The 19798-nt window shown below is 44.9% G+C and overlaps 1 protein-coding gene across 3 annotated transcripts in view; it reads left to right on the top strand.

Annotated features, from left to right (window-relative positions):
* The first annotated feature begins 560 nt into the window (after positions 1–560).
* Positions 561–19798, top strand: part of GPM6B (glycoprotein M6B) — a 113512-nt gene continuing 94274 nt past the window's right edge. For 2 of the 3 annotated variants that reach the window (XM_074858778.1, XM_074858776.1), the window contains exon 1: positions 561–612. In XM_074858778.1, the coding sequence (XP_074714879.1) occupies positions 576–612 (37 nt within the window). In that variant the 5' untranslated portion in view covers positions 561–575. Of the gene's footprint in view, positions 613–2986; positions 3142–19798 lie in introns of those variants that run through there. The other variant, XM_074858782.1, reaches the window with a different exon arrangement.

A 19798-nucleotide genomic window follows, 5' to 3' on the forward strand; every position in this document is an offset into this window, starting at 1 on the left:
TTTCAGACTGATACCATGCCCTCAGTTACAACTGATGAGACCCTCCCTTTCCATCTTACTTGATCCTTGACTGATTCTGAGACTGAAGTTAAATTTTCTTCTGCAAATCTGATGGCCTCTTCAAAACGTCTCCAGAGAAGAACACACTGCTCCAGACTAGGTTAGGAGACAGACCAAGAGTATTGCTACAGGGATTGAAGGTGTTTCTTGAAATACCTGCTATCATCACACTAGTATTAGGGTAACACTACAGATAGAGAAATGTTTGCCGGTTGTTACCCGAGCTATGGAAAAGATTTCGAGCGTAGACAACGAATGACATTAATCAATGCAGACTTCTAATCTTCACCTTCTCTTGTATAATCAAATCTGTGATGGCACCAGGTTGTTTTATAATCCCTTGATGCCAAGATTGTCTGGATCAGTCTGGCTTCCAGCATAATTTACAGCAGGCCTTTAGCCCTACCGGCTACCAGCTATAGCACCAAGGAGCCATTCAGCAACTGAGCCTCGCTGACATCTGCACACTGCAGCCTTTCTTCTTTCTGTTATGTATTAGATAAAAGAGTAAGAGCATGGACCAGAATCCAGCCATAAGCCTTTCACAACTAGGTAAGTACCTGTTTCTACAGACATCTTTGTTCTGAAATGAAATCCGTTAGTTTGTTCTGGAATGAAATCCGTTAAGTTTGTACTCCTTGTAGAAATTCCAGCTAAGTATTCCTGACTTCTTGACCTCATTTGAGTATTGCAATACAATTTTGCTTAAGGAACCAAAGCTTCTGACATCAGCCCTGTCAACTTCTCTCTTCACTTGTCAGAGACTTGGTATCTCTGTGAGTAGAAATCCCCATTGACTGCTGAGCCATAACCAGTATTTGGACAGCTGTTCTTTGCTTTACTCATTGGAGAGAAAAATGACCAACATTTCCGAGGATGACAGAAAGCTAACAAAGGACAGTGAGTCCCTCCCCTCACTGCGTATGTGTTAACATGGACAACTCCTTCTGTGCTACCATGGGAATGTCTATCTCATACTTTGGTGCAAGTATGCAAACCCAATCCGGACAGCACTGATCGTGTTGACCCACTTCTCCTGAGCAACTAGTCCCACGGGCTTCAACGATGCAAACTTAGCCGTAAGCACAAGCGCAGTCAGAATCAGGGACGTATTTTTCAGCTGATCATAATATTAATCAAGCACTATGCTACAAGAGCTTCACAGAATATAAATATAACTAAAGATTTTATTTTAAAAAATAAAATGTATTTATACTCTCACCAGCCCATAGGCACATAGTGCTGCACACAGCGGGTTGCTCTTACCATTTGCCTTCAGTTCCCACCATATTTCAGTGCTATGTAGTGCCACTGTAGTTAAGGGTCATGAGCTATTTCCATAATTAATCTCATTTTTCAAAGGTGCATAGCTCATCTACTTTAATTCCCAGTGGAGACTGGAAGCAGCTTGCTAGTGATCAGCTTCGGTATGAATTTTTTTCCTATCTTCACAAAATGGCTTAATCAATCAATCCACTTATTACCTCTTAAAGAAGACGCATTTATTCCCTGATCCTGCAGTGCTTGTGTGGTGTTGGGCCTGTAGTCCTTATTGGAAAAACATATATGTTTCTTAATCAGTGTAAAAGCCTCAGATGATTTTGGCCCGAGAGACTGGGATTTTTCTTTTAATGGAAAACAAACCACAGCTTTAACATTGCAACTTTATATGTGAGTGCAGACAGGCACTACTTTGGGAGCAGGGGCCTCAAATCGCAAAGTACAAACTGATTTCCCTGAGAATTTGACTTTTGCCACTCCTTTGCCTTCGTTGTTTTATTAATACATTCTTAAGCAATCGATCTCATTTAGAGGGGAATAATATGGTTACATAATTTAATAGATCGATTTGTTAATAATCATGGGAGATGACGAAATATATCCTTATACTTCACATAAATAACAGAAAATTAGGATACATTGTGACAAAGGCAAAGGAAATGCATGCCAAGTACCCAATTAATGTAAATCAGCACAATCTGATATTAGTTACTATAGATGCATATATTCTGCCTAAAGAGCTGGCCTTTGCATCTGAACCAAATTGCTCTGATGGTAAAAGTCCAGCTGAGAAAAGCAACTAAAATGAAAAAGCCGATTTTGCCACTCTCATCCATACCCGTCGTCTGCGTCTGTGAAGGCTCACTCCTGTGTGACACAAACATTCTTGCCTCCAACCTGTCGAGGTCTGAGGGGTTTTACTGGTAAGCTCCTACCGGAGGAGCCAGGCATAGGCCCCAAACCACCCAGTCTGTTGCTTAGGGGTCCCCTCCACTGGTTTTCCCAAAAGCTAAGATGCATTTCTCACAGTGTTTAAAGAAAAGTCGTCGCAAGCGGAGTCACGCAAGGTTGTGTGGCTGGAACATCCTTCGAGTGGCAGCTCCCGCCACGCCATGTAGCGCTGTAAAGGAGGGCAGGAGGCACACCGTCCAACACCCACACAGGTATTCATGAAGTGACGGCTTGTTCGGGCACGCAGGGCCCTGGCCACAGCCACAGCCAAACGGGAAGGCGCAGAGGCCTCTGAAGGTCAAGGGTGCCCTTCGCCCCGTTTCCCAGGCAAGCGCCTGAGGCGAGGGGGCAGAGGGGTCCTGCCCGGCCCCGGGGTGCTCCTCCCTGGAACCGCCCGAGGACGGATGATAAAACTCGGGAGGGAAACGGGGGCCACCACGAGAAGGCGAGCCCCGGCTTCGGGGTCGCGCCGCCACCAGAGCCCGGGCGGGGGGCGACAGTCCCGGCGCGGAGGCGGGCGAGGGCGGCCCGGCCCGGCCCGGCGCCGCGGGGGGTGCCCCCGCCAGGCCGCGGGGCGGCGCTCCGCCACCCGTGCCCCGGGCCGGGCCAGGCCGCGGCGGGCCGAGCCGGGCGCCCCTCGGGCGGTGCTGGCGGGCGGGGCCGTCCCCGCCCCTCTCGCCGCGCCGCAGCCGCCGGAGGCGAGCGGAGCCCGCCAGTGTGCGAGCTGCCGCCGCTGCCCGCCGCCGCGCCTCCCGCCCAGCCCGGCCCGGCCCAGCCCAGCGAGGCACGGCAGAGCCAGCCCCTGCCCCGCGCCCCCCGCACCGCCCGGGCGACGAGAGCCAGCCATGGGTAAGCGAGCCGGGCTGCGGGGGAGCCCCCGCGCCGGGAGCTGCGGGGGGGTGGGAGCGGGGGCAGGTGCGGGGCAGCCCCGGGGGTCGCGGCGGCGCCTCGGCCCGGCCTCTTCCCGCGCAGCGGGACGGGGGGCAGCAGCCGCCTGTTGAGCGCCCCGGCAGAGCGGGCCGGGCGCGGCCGCCCCTCTCGCCCCGCTGGGGCCGGGCCGCCGCCACAGAAACTCGGCGGGAGCGCGGGGGGCTCGTGGCCGGCGGGGAGAGCCGGCGGGCAACGGGAGCTCGCCAGCTGCAAAGCGCTCCCTTCCTTTAAAAACACGTTATTATCAGTAGTGGTAACGCTTAGTCCCGGAGCTGTAGTTTCTTGGAGGCGGCTGTACGCAGCCGGCCTGGAGCGCGTCTCCTGGCCCGGTCCCGCTGAAGCTGGGAAGCGGTGCGGTCGGGGGCTGCCCCGGGGGCCGGGGCGGCCGCGTGTGTCCCCGCGGGGCCCGGTGCCGCCGCCCGGCGCTGGGAGCGACTCGGTCTGGCCCCGGTTTACCCCGAGCGGGGTGTCCCGCTCAGCCCCTCCGGCCCCAACGCGGATCCCCTTGGGGTGCAGTTCAGATTTTGCCCGGGGGTGAAAGCGTGGCTCGGGAGAGGAGGAGTAACCTCGCGGGACAGGGAGGAGAGGGACGTGCCTGTTGAAGGTGGGAAGCGTCGAGTGCGCGGTGTGCCGGTCACAGGGCGCTGGGGCGGGAGCCTTGGGGAGCCTTGCGGGCCGTCGGGGTACGGGGGGGTGGGCTCTTCCCTCTTGTAGCTCGGGGTCGGCGCGGTGGAGGGAATGGGGCGTCGATGGGAAGCGGCGGCCTCTGTTCCCGAGCTGCCGGGGAGGGCAGTGCCCGCGTGAGGGGGTTTGCCGGAGCAGAAGCGGGGCCCTGACCTGGGAAGGATTCGTCGTGCACATGGGTCACTCAGGGCTCAACACACACGTTCGGCGTTCGCATCCTTTTAGCGTGGGCCTTTTAGCATGGGCTGCTTCCTGCCAGCTTTCCTTTTTACCTACAGTAGACCCAAATGAATTAAGCAGTAATGAAAGTTACGAGGTTTGGAAAAAAGAAAAAAAAAAAAAGATAGAAAAATACAGCCGTATCTTTGGTCCAGTTTGCCAGAGGTGTATTCTTGCTAGAGGTTGCAGCTGCTAAAGCAGAGCTATCAGGGCGTGCCCGTATGGTAAGATGCACATACTGATGCTGGCACTGTCTCTGCCTTTGATTAAGAAGGAGAAAAAAAAAAAAAACACGAATTAATTACTAAGCCAAAAGAAGCTGACAGAATTCCTATGGTTGCTACTTTGTTAAATTAATTCGCATCACCTAATTCCTTAATTTCTAGACTGGTTTGTTCCCTAGCTTAGTGAAGATCAGACTCCTGTAGTATTATGGTCTTTTTACTAAGCTTTTTTGAAGTTTCCAACACCCGTTTCAATGCACGTTAAAGTATGGATTCCTACTGCCCCTACAGCTCTGAAGGCTGAAACAAACAAACCAGCTGTATGACCAGCACCACTTCTTGTGTGCATATTCTGATACTTACTTTTTAGACTATGCTTTCCTTATGTGAACTTTTGATATTAAATGAAACTGTAAAGTTGACCACCTCTCGCATGTCTATATCTTAGTATCCTCCTCTTAACATACACTTTTACTTTACTGCCATGGATTGATGATGTCAAATAAATCTCAGAACAGAGATGGAAGAGGGAAAGAGAGAAAGGAATGTTTTCAAGTGTCTTAGTAAGAGAAGTGTATTCCTTGCATTACAACATCTTTTGGGGGGATAAAATTTATTAGATGACACGTGTAAAATTGTTCTTAAGTGTCTTTGCTGCTAAGTCTGTGAAATTGATTTTCTTCAGTAAATTAAGTCGCTAGGGGTTTGAAATCAAAAAGTTGTTTTGAAATCTTTGTGGGTGATTCATCTTGAGGAGAAGCAAATCTTAGTCCTGAATTCTTAGAAAAACACTAAAGTTAGTCTCATGAGTTTTGGGTCTGCAACAGTGTGTGAAATGTATGTTTTATGTCTGTGTAGAATGTCTTGTCCTGAATGTAACAGTTGGGAAAAGGGGAGTGGAGAGAAGAAAATGTTTCTTGAACGTTTTGCTAATAATGATGATAAAAGCACAAAACTCCAAGGTCTGTTGACTTCTTTGCTTAGAAATGTTGCTGGATGATCAAGCCGTGCGTGACTGGGTAATGATGGCATGGTCAGTCAGGAGAAGGGGCTTCTAGCACAAATTTCAGATTAAATACTTCAAAAAGAAGTCACAAAAAGAAGCCTTTGTCAGCTGGCGATCCAGTCCCTCATGAATACGACGTTTTGTTTATGCCATTGCATAACTGCTGCCTTGGCATTAGGTAGGCTGAGGCTGATGTGACCATCAAACCAGGGCTTGTTTGGAGCCCTGGTGCTGTATTGAGCTTCCAGATCCAATGGCAAGGATGTATTTGACTGGTTCTCATTAGGACCATTTGAATTGTCCTTGCTTGCACAAAACTTTTATGTAGGATTGGCTTGCTGAGATGATTTTTTTTTCTTTTTTTCTTTTCAGAGGTGCTGAGAGCCCGCCACCGCGATTGATGTTCATTGGGCTTTGGCTCCCTCAGCACCTCTGAAAGTCAGACACATTGTGTCCAACACCAGTTAGGGTTTGCCTTGGCTGAAGTGTCGTCAGTAATAACCAGTGCGGTGCTTTGGGCCCACCTGTTGGCATCTTACATCGTGGCACACACTTGCCCAAATGTAGTGTCTAGTCTAGGAGGTGGGGAGGGGGCTGTTATTTTACAAAATGAACAAAAAATTCAAAAGGTTTTTGTTCCTAAAAGTTTAAGAAGCATGATACAGTGTCATTTCCTGGGAGCTGTGTGTTTTCATAGTTTTACATCTTTTCTTCTTTGTACTTCCCAAACTGTTGCTTTCAAATAAGAAAAGTGGTTGGAGCAGAGTGGGTGCACGTATTGTGTTTTGGTTGGTCTTTTAAAAAAGAGATACTGAGGAGAACACTGTGCACAAACAAGGGATGAAATGATGCCTGTCTTTATGTGGGTTTGCATCCCTTCTGTCTGCAGTCCCTGTGCAGTCCCTGCTGCCTCGGAGAGTCTGCAAACCCAGGAGTTGCCAGGGGCATCATGCTGTGCGTGCTGGCGTGTCCTTCGCACTTTCTGCAGCACATCCAGCTCCCCCAGCAGTACTTGCTCCTGCATCCCAGAGCAAGCCATCTCTTCCTCATAGGCAGTAACCTCCGGAGTTCCACCTTAGGGTCATCTACCACCCATAGAAACAGTCCTCGCTTTTATGTGAAACGTGTCCAAAGTAGGTTCAAATATTCCCTAAACCAGGCTTTCTTCTTATAAACAGCTGGGGGCAAATCCTGAAAGAGAATCATTCCTCTTTCTTTCTATTCAGCTATACACTTTGTTCAGGCAGGAGCTGAAGTCTTTTGTGTGTCACAGTAATAGTAAAATCTGATTAGTATCAGTCATTAAGGGTGGCTGGACTTCAATTGCCAAGTGGTGTAGTCCATATTCTGTTAATTCTTGCACCTCTTAAGTATATTTAACCTCGTTCCTACGGAAAAACAAAACAAAACTAATATTAAGTTTATCTTCTCTTAAAACCTGTGAAATATAAAATTTTATACTGCTTCCCTTCCTCTATCTCCACAACACCTGCTTAGGCTATTAAAAAGTACTTAATTTTGCCTCCTCAGTCTAATCCTTCTTGTCTGAGAAGGAGGCGAAGGAGAAAATGTTGTACATTTCAGATGTTTCCCAGTATCCTAAATAGTTTGTGTTTTTACCATATTTACAGATTTTCCCTCTTGCTCTTTCTAAATGTGTGGTTCAGTAGTATAGGAAATCTGTCCCGTATGTGAATTATGATATGTCTGATAGATCTTGAAATGTTACATTTCAGGAAAACATACTGGATTATAGATTACATCCCTGGGAGGGCTGAACTGTGACAGTGCCTGATTAGCTGTCTTTTTCAGAGTTGGTCTAGAATTTCTTAAACCAATTGAAATCTGCAGATCACTTTCAATGTTTAAAGGACTTTAACTGTTTTTCTCAAATCAGGTATCTTTTTTCCAAGTTTGCTTCCATCTGTTATTATTCCAGCAGTCATCATACTGCAAGCGTAATTTTTTTTTTTATACAATGTTTTTTTCTATAGCCTTTGTTTTTCAAGATTGATGCTATCCGATCATAGAGTGGTTTGGGTTGGAAGGGACCTGTAAAGATCATCTAGTCCACCCCCCTGTCATGGGCAGAGACATCTTTTCACTTGCTCAAAGACCTGTCCAGCTTGACCTTGAACACTTCCAGGGGTGGAGCATCCAGGATTGGGGAATCTGCAACTTCTCTGAGCACTATTTAGTAAAATACTAAGTCATTACCCTAAAAAAAGTCCATTTCAGGGTAAGGTTAAAATAGATTGAAAATAAATCCAGTGAAGCCCACTTCTTGGTATCATTTTATTCGTCGTGCAGCAGCATCATGTCGTCCCTGAGTGGGTGCGCATTCTTGTACCGAGGATTTTGTTTTCCCTGAGATAGACAGCTGGTGCAGCCAGATGTAGAATCACTGCACGTATTGTACTTCCACTGATGGTATTTGGATATAAATGCGTTGTTATCTTTCAAGAAGTACAAGAGCATTGTATTCAGTGAAATTTCACTGGGGTAAAGCATTTGCAGAAGGAGCTGCTGTGGGTTGTTACATTACCACGCTCCTCATGATGACTGTTCTTCCCACTGAAATGCCTGGATTTCTCTTTTTGATCTCCCCCATGTGCAACCCAGCTGTGTGTCCCCTTCACCCCTCCTCAGGCACGCACACACCTGGTCCCTGTAAATGCGTCCCCAGCACCTGCCTGGGCTGCACCTCATCTTGCTCCTCTGTGCAGCTCCTCCAACCAAGACTTTTCAGGGAGCCACCTTCCTGCCAGTTGCTCAGGTCCGCTGACAAAAAATTTCAACCGTTCCTGGCACCGCAGTGTTAATGCTGCCAAGGTTGTATGTATTTGTTTATAGTGTACTTTTAACATAGGTGTGTTTTACCCTGGAGTGTGGGATCGAGGCTCACTCCTGATGGAGCGCACAGCATCTTGCTGGGGTGCCAATCTGGTGGGGTGTGTGGTGGCATGTTTGGGGGATCATTCTCCAGGGTTTGCCTGAGTATGCTTGTGGCCAGACTGGTTTGAGCCATCCAGGAAATAAGAATCCTTTCTGTTCTTCTGGCTGTTTCCTTAAAATCTGTTTGGGTACGAGTGCCTCTGGGTTTGAGTTGTGGTGAGCAAATGTAAGAAAAGAAAGTCTCCATGTGGGACATCAAAGATGGTTGTATTAAAGTAATGGGTCTCAGCTGAGCCTGTAAGACTGTACAGATGCAGAAGCCTGCACTGGGAGGATTACTGGGTCAGTACTCACAATGGGCAAAGAATGAAACAGAGCCATGGTGGCTCTTGTCTGTAACATCCATCTTGTAAGGTGGCTTCTTCCAGATTGTATGCAATGTAGCCTGTGGCCCGGAGGAGGCAGACTCATCATGACAGTACCAGGGGGAGGAATCCACATCTCCTGATCCTCTCCCAACTTTTCTTCTGCAGGCAAGAGTGAACCTCTGACAGCTGGGGTGCCAGGATGGCTGTGCCTGACAAAATTACCTGTCACCCCTCTCCTGTAAACACAGTGAACAACAGTGGAGGAGATTTCACCATTCAGTGTAACAAACAGCATCCTATGTACCACTTAGTCCTCAGCTGTTTGTTACTTTCTATTGCTGCTCTGTCTTGGTGCTTTGGCAGTCTCCCTCTCCATAATTATTTGTCTCTTGGGTTTTAGGCTCAAAAGCTTGCATGTGGAGCTGCGGCTTGGGAAACATTTACAAGCAACACAAAGAACTATGAGAATTCAGGATCTTTTGTTCTCCCTGGTTTTGGAGCTGTTCAACTAGCAGCAATTTCAAAATGTGAATGGAGCTTATGTTTCATTAATAGAAAGATGTGCCTGATGCAGAGCTATCGCGTAGTACAAACCTCAGTGCTTTGCTGTGTGTCAGTTTTGTGTGTGTGTTTTATGCTTTGATACTTGAGTGCATGTGACACTTGAAATTTTTAGCCTAAAGTTATATGTACAGAAAATGACTTTCAGGAATGTGTACTTAGTGTTTGAGGGTTTCGGGGTTTTTTTGCCTGGGAGGAAGAATGTTGAAAAGGACTCTGGTTCAAAGATAGCTGGGACCTGGGTCATAAAGAAGACGCAACTTCTTGGAAGTTATGAACTGATTTGGAGTATCCAATGTAAGATACAGCCTTCATAATTTGTGGGGGGTTTTTTACTGTTTTGTTAAGAGCATAGAGCAATCATTGCATATTTCAGCCTAAAACTCTGTCTTTGTATACATTCCTTCAATGCCAATGAAAATATAAGAATTGCCCCAGTCTAAACCATACATAAATTGAAGAGTGGGATTGCACTGAAGGCAAACAGGGCAAAACTTGCTCCATTAGTGGCTCAGGAGTAAGGAGGCAGCTGGCTTGCCTTCCAGGTGCTGGTTTGTGGACTGGCAGGCAGAAAGGACACCTTGTGTTAACAACGTAGCTGATCTGAAGATCCAAAAAACCAGAGTAAGTGGTGGGAGTCCAGCCAGGGAAGGATTACGTTTTGAGTAGTATGCTGGTTTTCTTAATATTGGAAACACACATTTGGGCTTATTGGCGGTTTTGCTGAGCTGGAGCTGTGGAGCCTGCTGCTGATGGCTAACCGAGGAGGAATCTGACTCCCTCGTGCTGCCAGCAAAGCACGGCTAACTGGGGCTCTCTGATGTCTGGTTTTCACTTTACCTCTTGGTTTACATTTTTGTCAGCTTGCATGCTAGAAAATTCATTGAGGTTTTTCAATACTAATGGTGAGTGCGCATCAGTGAAGCTGCTGGGTGAAGGTGAGTGTTGGTTGCCTGTGGTCTCCTGCCTGCAGCCTTTGTGAGGGCAGCTCCTGTTGCATCTTGAGTATCTCTTCAAGAGATATTTCCCACTAACTTTTTTTAAACTCTTTGAGTTTATTGTTTTGCTTTCTGATAGGACACAAGTGTTTCACGACATAAGAGAGTGCTTTCATCAACTTAAGATGTCTTTTTAAAGCTTCTTAAGTTCTAGGCTCTGGGAATCTGTCAGGATTTGCTGGAATGAAGTCATGGGCATGCACCATGCTGACAAACGCCATGCAAGTCTGAATTAGTGCAGAGCTCTGGCTGGATCTTCAGTGCTTTTTCCTAACTTCTCTACTAAAGTAATTTTCTTTTTCATTGTGTTTTCTGTATCTTGGTTTTGGGATTTTTTGGAAGGAATAACTTGTGGAAGGTTTTAAATGACTGCTGTTTGTGTGTAAACTTATGCTTTTGTTACCAGAACCATGTTGACACAAATGCCATGTACTTCCCCAAGCAAAAGTATAAAATGAGTTGTTGTATTTGTTAGGCACGCAGCTGAAAATAAGTTTGCCACGTGGAACTTCCCTTGTGGGAAATTAAATGCTTTTCTTGAGCTGCTCAGGCTTGTATTACAAAAAAAAAATAAGAAGTCAGGAGGAGAGAGAGATGACTAGTGGGAGTATGTGGAGCTGAGAACTTTCAGTGCAAGCACAGGGATCTGCTCCAGCGCATCTGTCAAGAGCCCACGACTTGCAAGGTGTAATGAACAATAACACTTTGTGCAACATCTGCTTAGGCTCTGTGATGGGCGCTGGTACAAAGGCCTTGAAATCTCTGAGATATTTGTCATACCATGTCAAGGGAATGTAACAAAATCTAGTGCATCATCTGTTATTGCCTGCTTCCCAGCCAGTGAAATTATTAGTTTCTAAAGCTGGTGACTCTTTCATTGAGCTAGAGTCTTATGTAAGCAAATACAAGGAATGCAGTGCAGAGGGGGCTTTGCTATATGTGACCGATGTAGCCCATGTTAGTAGTTATTTCCCTCATACAGTGTCTACCTTCACTTCATAGACGTTTCTTCCATTCTGTGCTGAAATTAAAGTGGCAATTTCTCATGCTTGATAATTGTCTGATGGAAATCCCCCATTTCAGATAATGTCTGGAAACGTAAAGAAATAATGACATGGAATGAAAAATAGCCAGTTAAGGAATTTTGCTTTTTATAGCCTGTAATTTCTAGTCACTCCCTTTAAATAAATTATTTTTAAACAGTTTGAAAATACCTGTTTTTCTCCTCAAACTTGAGATGTGAGAAGCATATAATAGGTACTTAATCTTTAACCTTCTCCTGAAATTCTTTGAGGTTTTTCATCTTATCTGCCACCAATATGCTTGCAACACCATCTTTGAGAAATTGTTGTAATCTACCACATATTAAATTCCTCTTATTCCTCAGTGGAAACCTCAGGGAGGCAGAAAAGAGGCAGGAAGGAGTAAAAAATGTTTTGAAAACACTAATTTAAAGTATCCACGGTGGACTGAAGGTAAGTATTTGAGGAGTGGGTGGAACTGAAGCAAACCACAAATGAGGTAGCAGCATGAATCAAGACTCAGATGATTTTTAGCCTGAAACAGTCTGCAGATTTCATTAAAATTATTTTATTTTCCTGTAAAACTTTATTTCTGGATTTTCTTAGGTTTCCCATGGCTGTCATCATAAAAACTGCTGAATGTTTTCCCCATTATGGTCAGCTCCCCAGCACACCCCAGCATGGTTTAGGCTCTTTCCATCATCCTCACAGAGAGGGAGTGCTGGACTTCATGGTCAAACCTTGTCCTTCCCTCCCTCTAGGCTGTTTTCTCCTAGGTTCTGTGGGCAGGGGGTGTGTGTGGGTAGATAGTTCCCTGCCCCCCTTATTCCTGTAGGCATTTGATCCTCCATTGAAGGCTTCCTCCCTGCAGTGGTAACCAAGAGCGCTTGCTGGTTTTGCACACGTGTGAATCACACGTGGTGGATGAGCATGGTTGTGACGTCATCCAAAGGTGCACTGGGCACATGCAGGTGTGTTTTCCGTAGATGATGTCTGTGATAGCTGCTAGCATTTATCTATTTCAAAGTAAGTATTGTGCTTCTGTAGGGGTAGAATACAGTGAGGACATGTGGAGAAACAGCTTTAAGAAAACCCCAGAAAGTCAGAAGACACCCTCTTAAGGTAAAATTAAGTGCTTTACTGAAGGGAAGTTGGAGGCTTGGCTTTCTGTTTCCACAGTGACAGAAGGGCATGGCATGGCACATGTGGAATATTAAATGTTGTTGCCAAGGCTAATGGGTATGTCCCAGCTGCTGTTAAAACCTGATGTATAAATGTGTTAGTTACTGCACATGGAATCTTTTTTCTGTTCTTATAAGAACATAGAAAGAAAAAATTCAGGAGAATACCAGTGTAGTTACAGTCAGCACTATCTACTTCCTCCCCTTACAAAATGTGTGTAGTTGATGAAATTATTTTGTTTCATGCTTGATTAGTTGATCTTAGATAGCATTGCTATTTTTTGTATGTAGAGGCACTTGCCAAATTGGTCAGTATGCTGGCTGTAGGATGGCAGTCTACTTTCTGGAAGTTCACCTACCCTCTTAGAGAGAATTCTGCTCGGGTGGGCTAGAGAATTGGGAATATTGCAGCACAGTTGTTAAGAGTTTAACTGAGGGATGAGAATGGAAACAATACCTGAGTTTCTGTTAAAAAAAGCAAAGAAACAAAAGAAACCCTGCCAGCTACTTGGAAAGGTGGTAGCTCTGTTCATTAGTTCTTCCTCTGGCATGCTACATGGGTCCCTGTGCAGGACTCCTGAGGAGAGTCTGATAGGGACTTTACATAAGAAGACGCAGAAGGGAAGAAGCAGTTATCCAGCCAAAACATGAGTTCCCAACGCATTCCTTCCACTTCGCCATGGTATAAGGCAGGTTTATGGATTAAAAAAATGCCATCATGCTTGCTTAAGTTCTCATCTACTATAATCTTTCTTAAAATACTTGATCTTTAACCCTTTGTTTTTTAGGGAAGAGGGTGGTAAGGTTAGTAGGAGGGAAGCATGCCTCTTTCCTTCCATACGCCTTTGCGAGTGTGACTGCTGTGCCCACTTCCCACATGGTCAGTAGTCTGTCTTCTTCTGCATGTGTGAAACGTCCCTTATGTTAGCTCCTTTACCTTGTAAATAAAGTAAGTGTTTTCTATTGCCTTACTCAGAAAATATGTCAGGCTTTTTCGCTGCATATGCTTCATTGCTCCAACACTTGTGCTTTGCATTTGCATCAGGTTATTAGATCTCTATGGAGAGAGATTTATTCTCCTTACCCAAGTTTAATCACAGGAGAGAAACCATAGAATCCTAGGATGGTTTGGGTTGGAAGGGACCTTAAAGATCATCTAGTTCCACCCCCCCTGCCATGGGCAGGGACACCTTCCACTAGACCAGGTTGTTCAGAGCCCCATCCAACCTGGCCTTGAACCCTTCCAGGGAGGGGGCAGCCACAACTTCTCTGAACATCCTGTTCCAGTGTCTCACCACCCTCACAGTAAAGAATTTCTTCCTTCTATGTAATCTAAATCTACCCTCTTTCAGTATAAAACCATTACCCCTTGTCCTATTGCTATACTCCCTGATAAAGAGTCCCTCCCCATCTTTCCTGTAGGCCCCCTTTATGTGCTGGGAGGCTGCTGTAAGGTCTTCCCAGAGCCTTCTCTAGGCTGCACAACCCCAACTCTCTCAGCCTGTCCTCACAGGGGAGGTGCTCCAGCCCCCTGATCATCTTTATGGCCTCCTCTGGACTTGTTCAAGCAGGTCCATGCCCTTCTTATGTTGAGGACCCCAGAGCTGGACACAGTGGTCTGGGTGGGGTCTCAGGAGAGCAGAGTAGAGGGGGCAAATCACCTCCCTCGACCTGCTGGCCACGCTTCTCTTGATGCAGCTCAGGACATGGTTGGCTTTCTGGGGGTGCGAGTGCACATTGCTGTCTCATAGTCAGTTTTCCATCCACCAGTACCCCAAGTCCTTCTCCGCAGGGCTGCTCTGCATCCACTCATCGCCCAGCCTGCATTTGTGCTTGGGATTGCCTCAACCCATGTGCACCACTTGGCATTGTTGAACTTGCATTTATTTGCCATTTTAATGGTATTTTCTTGTGTCAGGCTAAATCACTGACATCACAGCAGTATCCCAAAACTGAATTGATCCTGAGCTGCTTTATGCGATCCCAGAGACATTCAGGTTTTTTGCTCTTGGGCACTCAGATGACTTCCATAGTCACAAGTGGACTTGCAGCAGGAGCCTTTGCTCTGTGGTGGCAGGCATGGCTGGAGCTGTGATGCTTAAAGCCTTCAGGTTTGACAGCTGCTGCGTGCCTTGCTTTGTCCTGAAGGGGACAGCTGGGAAGAGCACCCCGGTGACAGCCTGCATCCCAGGCCTCCCAGAGCACTCAGGATGTATCATGCCAGTGCTTCCTGCTAAGATATACTGGCAATTAATTTAAAATCTTTCCCCTAGGTCATCGTGGCTTTTAAGGAGATTTTGCACTTATTATCTCAGAAACTGCCTTTCTTCCTTGAGGATGACCTGCCAAGACAGCTGTGTTTCTCTTGAGCACTGAAGTTAATGATACAAAATAATGAAGCTTGAGAGGAGGAGAGCACGGTTACAGCTGCTCTTAGCTGCCAGCGTCCCTTGTGTGGGAGACCAGCATGATTGGGGGCTTTTGTGTCTGCAGGGACAAAGTATAAGGCATGACTTGGGCATCTGTGATCCTTTCTGCAAGGGGTTTTTGAGAATGGTGCTTCTACAGCCTTTCTGGGCTTAGTGTGTAACAAGGCAAGCTTTCTTTTTTCTTTCCCCCCTCCTTGTGTGTGCCTTTTTTATGTTTTTTGTTTGTTTTGTTGTTGTTTATGGAATGCAGTGGATACAACAGAAAAGCCTTTTTGCAGATGTGAAAGTAGTATTGCATAAAAGGGTCCTCCTTGTGTTTGTGTATACTGCTGACATACACTGGCATGCAGACTTTTTCATTTCCAGCTTTGCTTGGGAGCTGTCTCCTGTCTCTTGTCATGAAGCTGTGGGTGGGCTTACCTGTAGCATGCATGGCAGGAGTTTGCACAAGGAAATGCCTTCTCAAATGTTAGCCCCAGCAGCTGTGCCCCTGTGGAGGCACATAGAAGAGGCAGGGCAGCAGTGCCAGCAAACTTCACCACCATCTTGTGTTTCCCTCATAGCTATGGTGACCCTGGATGTGAGACCAGGAATGTATGCACTAGAGCTACTTTAAGGAAATGTGCAGCACTACATACTAATTAATTCAGGTCATGATACTCATAGGATGAGCACAGCAGCTTCCTGCCTCCCAAGTGGTTGCCACAGTTCTGATGTGAACCCTTTGGCTTATGCCAAGAAAAAAACCTGCGTAATAATTAAAATGAACCTGAACTGCTTTAGAGGAGCCTAGTTTGAATTAAGGCATAGTTATTAACTGTAGAAGTATCTGGCTTTGCTGACTCCTTCTGTTTCCTTCCATGTTGTTCATTCCCCTGCCACTCCACCAGCTCAGTAATGTCTGCTGGGGTAGTAGCTGTTTAGATAAGACCCCTCATCTCTGTAGAGAGAAAAAAAGGGCTTGGCTGCCACATACCATAAGCCTTGGTGGGACTCTGTCAGGGGTGTGGTGCCTACTGCAGAGCTTGCTGATGGCTGACAGGGTCTCACATTAGCCCATCTCTAGAAAGCCAGGACTATGGGAGCGGAAGATGGAGAGTGAGAAGGTAACTTTATTGTGTGCATAACTGTACTGAATGCTGTTCTTCTCATGGACATCTGAAATACATTAACAAAATCGGACTGCTTGGAGTTACTGCATTAAATCCAAGTCCTTTGGGCTTTAAGAGCATTGCCTTTTGTATGCATGTGTGGGAAATTCAGGAAAAAGCAAGAGTACAACAGAGTTTTAATCTCAAACCATGGAAGCTCTGTCAGTTCAAGGGCTCAGAGTCCCTTGTTTATGGTTTTCTTTCACATGAGCTAGATGATGTGCCTGTTTTTCCTTTCTATGTAGATGACATGATTTAAAAGAGTATCTTCAATCCCTCTTTGTGGGGACAGTAAACTGTGAACATGGGTTTTCATGCAAAAAAATGCAGTAAAGTTGTTTTTGAAAAGAAGCATTTTGCATTAGGTTGTCTTGTCATAAGGTCACAACTACGGAGCACTAGTTTCAAAGTCTCCCATGTTACAGCTGTGCTACTGGTTTTCCAAGGCATTTTTCAGACAGGATCCACTGGGAGCTGCTGAAATGGTTTCCCAAATTCTTCTCTGGTATGGTGCCTGGATGCCCTGGTGCCCCTGCCTCCTGCTGTGCAGTGGTGTGATAAGGCCCTCCATGTCTGTGACCTCTGGTGATGGAGTGAATATAAGCTTTTTTTGCTGTTGTTTGGTTTTGCAGTGTTTGAGAAGTTGATGTTGGCAGAAGAACAAAAAAGAGTAGAATTTTTTTTTTTTTTAATCCAGACTAGAAGGATACTTACACTAGAAAGGCCTTTCTCAAGACATTGAAACTACTTTTGTGTAAAAAATGTTTGAAACGTACATTGTGGTATGCTGCTTTTTTATTTTTTTTCCTCTGAGAGAATTGTCTCTGCTGTGAAATGAAACCAGTCCTTAGTTTGAAGGCTTGTATTGGACATCCCCTCAACTTGGGAGCGATCGGAAAGGAAAGCAAATGTATGAGTTGTACAAAGAGGCTGTGCTGACTTTTTCCCTGTTTCTTCCTCTGAAATTCTAATTTGCCTTTGGAAAGCCCAAGAAATTAGAGGTCACTAAACATGGTCCTTTAAAATGATTAAGCATTGATAATCTCTAAATGTGACAGTCCCTTCTCCCTTTTAAAGAATCACATTGTTGCAAGATATCATTAACGTCCCTAACCGTAAGATGGCCCACGTTCTTTAGAGTGGGTCTCTCTGCTGTCTCCTTACTTTCTGTGCAGGAGGTGGATCAGCGTCCTTCGGAGAGCTGCAAGCGTCTAGTTCTTAAGCACCACAAAATCCTTGCCCTTGGTTCCTGCTCCTATCCAGCCATTGTCTGTTGTAGTCCTTGAATGCTGAAAAAAATCATGAAAACTGCTATTATTTTGGAGGCTTTTGTTTACTGTTTGGCTTATGAGCACTGGAACTTATTTAAAATTTTACTCTTCCATGGTGATGAATTTTTATAATAAAAGATGCAGTTTTTCATGCATGCTTTAGAACCGGGACCTAAATTCAGCATCAGATCATGCCTCTCTTCCTGCATGACACTAGTACTTTTACTCTTGCTTTGGGAAAGAAAGCCTAAATGTGTTCTGCGTTACCTGCCTCTTTTTATAATCCGCTCTTTTGTATAGGGTTTACTATTGCAGGTCTATAGAAAAGCGCAAACCCTGAGCCTACAACACGTGTGAAAGACCTATGTTTTAAGGAAACATATCTGAAAGAAAACTGTGGAAGCAAAACAGGGATCATTTTTTTGGTAGGTGATACCTATTTGGATAGACTTAGAATACCTGGAGGAAAAGTGTTGTCCTGTAACATAGGGATGGTACATTTTTAAATTCTCAGAATACTCTATGCTTCTTCCCCCATCTTTTTGTTGTAGTGAAACAAGGTCTTGCTATAAATTTATTGTCTGCATTTGAGCAATGTAGTATATCTATCTGATAGTTCTGTGCATTCTCTGTTCAGTCACTAAAGAGGCACCATCAGTTGTTATGTCTTTGTTACAAATATTTAACTTAAAACCAATAAATTTGAGGGTGGAGGAATGGGGATTTTAATAGTAATATTGTTGAGGAAATATTGCAAAACTGACGTAAGTGTCATATTTTTTTCCTCTGCAAGCTCTGCATTTTTCAGGCAAACTTTGTCATAACAGAGCAGTTAGGAAGCAGTGGTTAGTGGGTCAGACAGGCCCAGGGGGCTAAACTGGGTTTTGTTCAGCCAAATGTTAGTACTTTTTAATCAACGCTGAATTCTGCGTGCAACACTCTCTTCCTTCCCCAAAGCCATAACAAAATAAAAATGGGTATTCAATTGGGTCATGGACAACATCTGCTCTTTACTGAAACAGTTAGGGAGTTACCACAGCAAGGGAAGAGAAGCTGCCTATAGCTACTGTTTAAGCATCATTTTGCCACTGTGGTCTGGTACAAGCAGCTGTCAATGAAGATCTGTGCAGAGTCCTCAAACTCCCTTTAGAAGGAAGATGAGAATTTCCTTTCACGTTTCGTGCAGCAGTTTTACAAAAAGGTGCAAAATTCCAATAAAACTGTGTCCCGAAATTTGGAGGTGCAATTAATTTACAGTGCTGTGAAATAATTGCATAGATTTCTTTTCACCCTGTACAGCTTCCATGGGTGTTAGGCTATTTCACGTTAAGGAACTGGTTTTTCAAATCTCGCTGCTGTCACCTGTTCAGTCTCTAGTAAGTGTAATTAATGTGATGGTAGAAATGCTGGAGGCTTTGGACTTTCTTGTCTAAATGGCTTATATATTCTCTACTGTAAATCATGTGTTAGTTGGGCTGTCCTGAGAAGTTTCAGCTTGCCTTGCTATAGGTCTTTCTGTTTGACAAAGGGCTTTGTGCAGGCCAATTTCAGTTTTAAAAAGTCCATTGTGGTAAAGAGCCTCAGTGAACATCTAACGCAGGAGTCTTTGATTTAAAGATTTTACATTCAGCTGAACTCCTTCCAATTAATAGGAGTTTATTAAACTCTCCACTCAAAGCAAGCTGAGTCAGTGCTGTATTTAAAGTTAAAAATTAACTGTGATTTACTGGATAGTTATTGGTGGTTGCTGTAAAGGAACCTAAGAGCAAAAATGGTAGTTTTCTTTTTTAAAGTTCTGAAGCAGTTCACTCCTATCTTCCATTAGAAGAAATAGGAGGATGTAGACCCACGTGATGTTGTCTTAATGTTGCAAACAACAGGAAAGTTAACTTGCTTTTGCCTTGTTTTGGTGAAGAGCTTAAGAAATCATTAATTATTTTTAGAGGGTTGTTTTCTACAAAACATTAAATTAGTGGATGCCTTTCTCCTGAAATTTCCAAATAAAAATACTTTTAAAAGTAATGAAGATTACTCTGAAGTGGATAACTCATCTCTGGAGACCTAGGACTATTTGTCTTATAATACTCAGTTTGGGCTCCTCCTTTCCCCATTATATGGCAAGCTGCAGAGGGGCAGTGGGTGCAAATGGACGTACGAAGGGCCTATTTGACAAAATAGTCTAAAATGTGAAATCAAATTCATGCTTATTTAAATGACTATTTCTCAGAGGAGGACTGTGTCTCAGCGTGCAATCTGTTAGTGGCATATTCCTGTTAATACGAAATTTTGTCCCAGTTCAGAAATGCACTAATATATGTGCTTATCCCTAGACGCATTGACAAGCAGCCTTATGAGCTCAAGAGGCAATATTTAGTGTACTTAGATGTAGAACCTGTAAATAGTCTGCTAGATCAGGGTCTGCATGTGCAAGTTTGTGTTAAAAAGACACATAGGAAAATACACATACATAGTAGGTAAAATTTAGTTGATTTGAGACTTTGCAGCAGTGTTTTATTGCCACTGCAAATGCTTCCTTGCTTTAACAGACAGGAAGAGTCATATTTTGT

This window comes from Strix uralensis, chromosome 2 (genome assembly GCF_047716275.1).
Source record: "Strix uralensis isolate ZFMK-TIS-50842 chromosome 2, bStrUra1, whole genome shotgun sequence".
NCBI classification, from domain to species: domain Eukaryota; kingdom Metazoa; phylum Chordata; class Aves; order Strigiformes; family Strigidae; genus Strix; species Strix uralensis.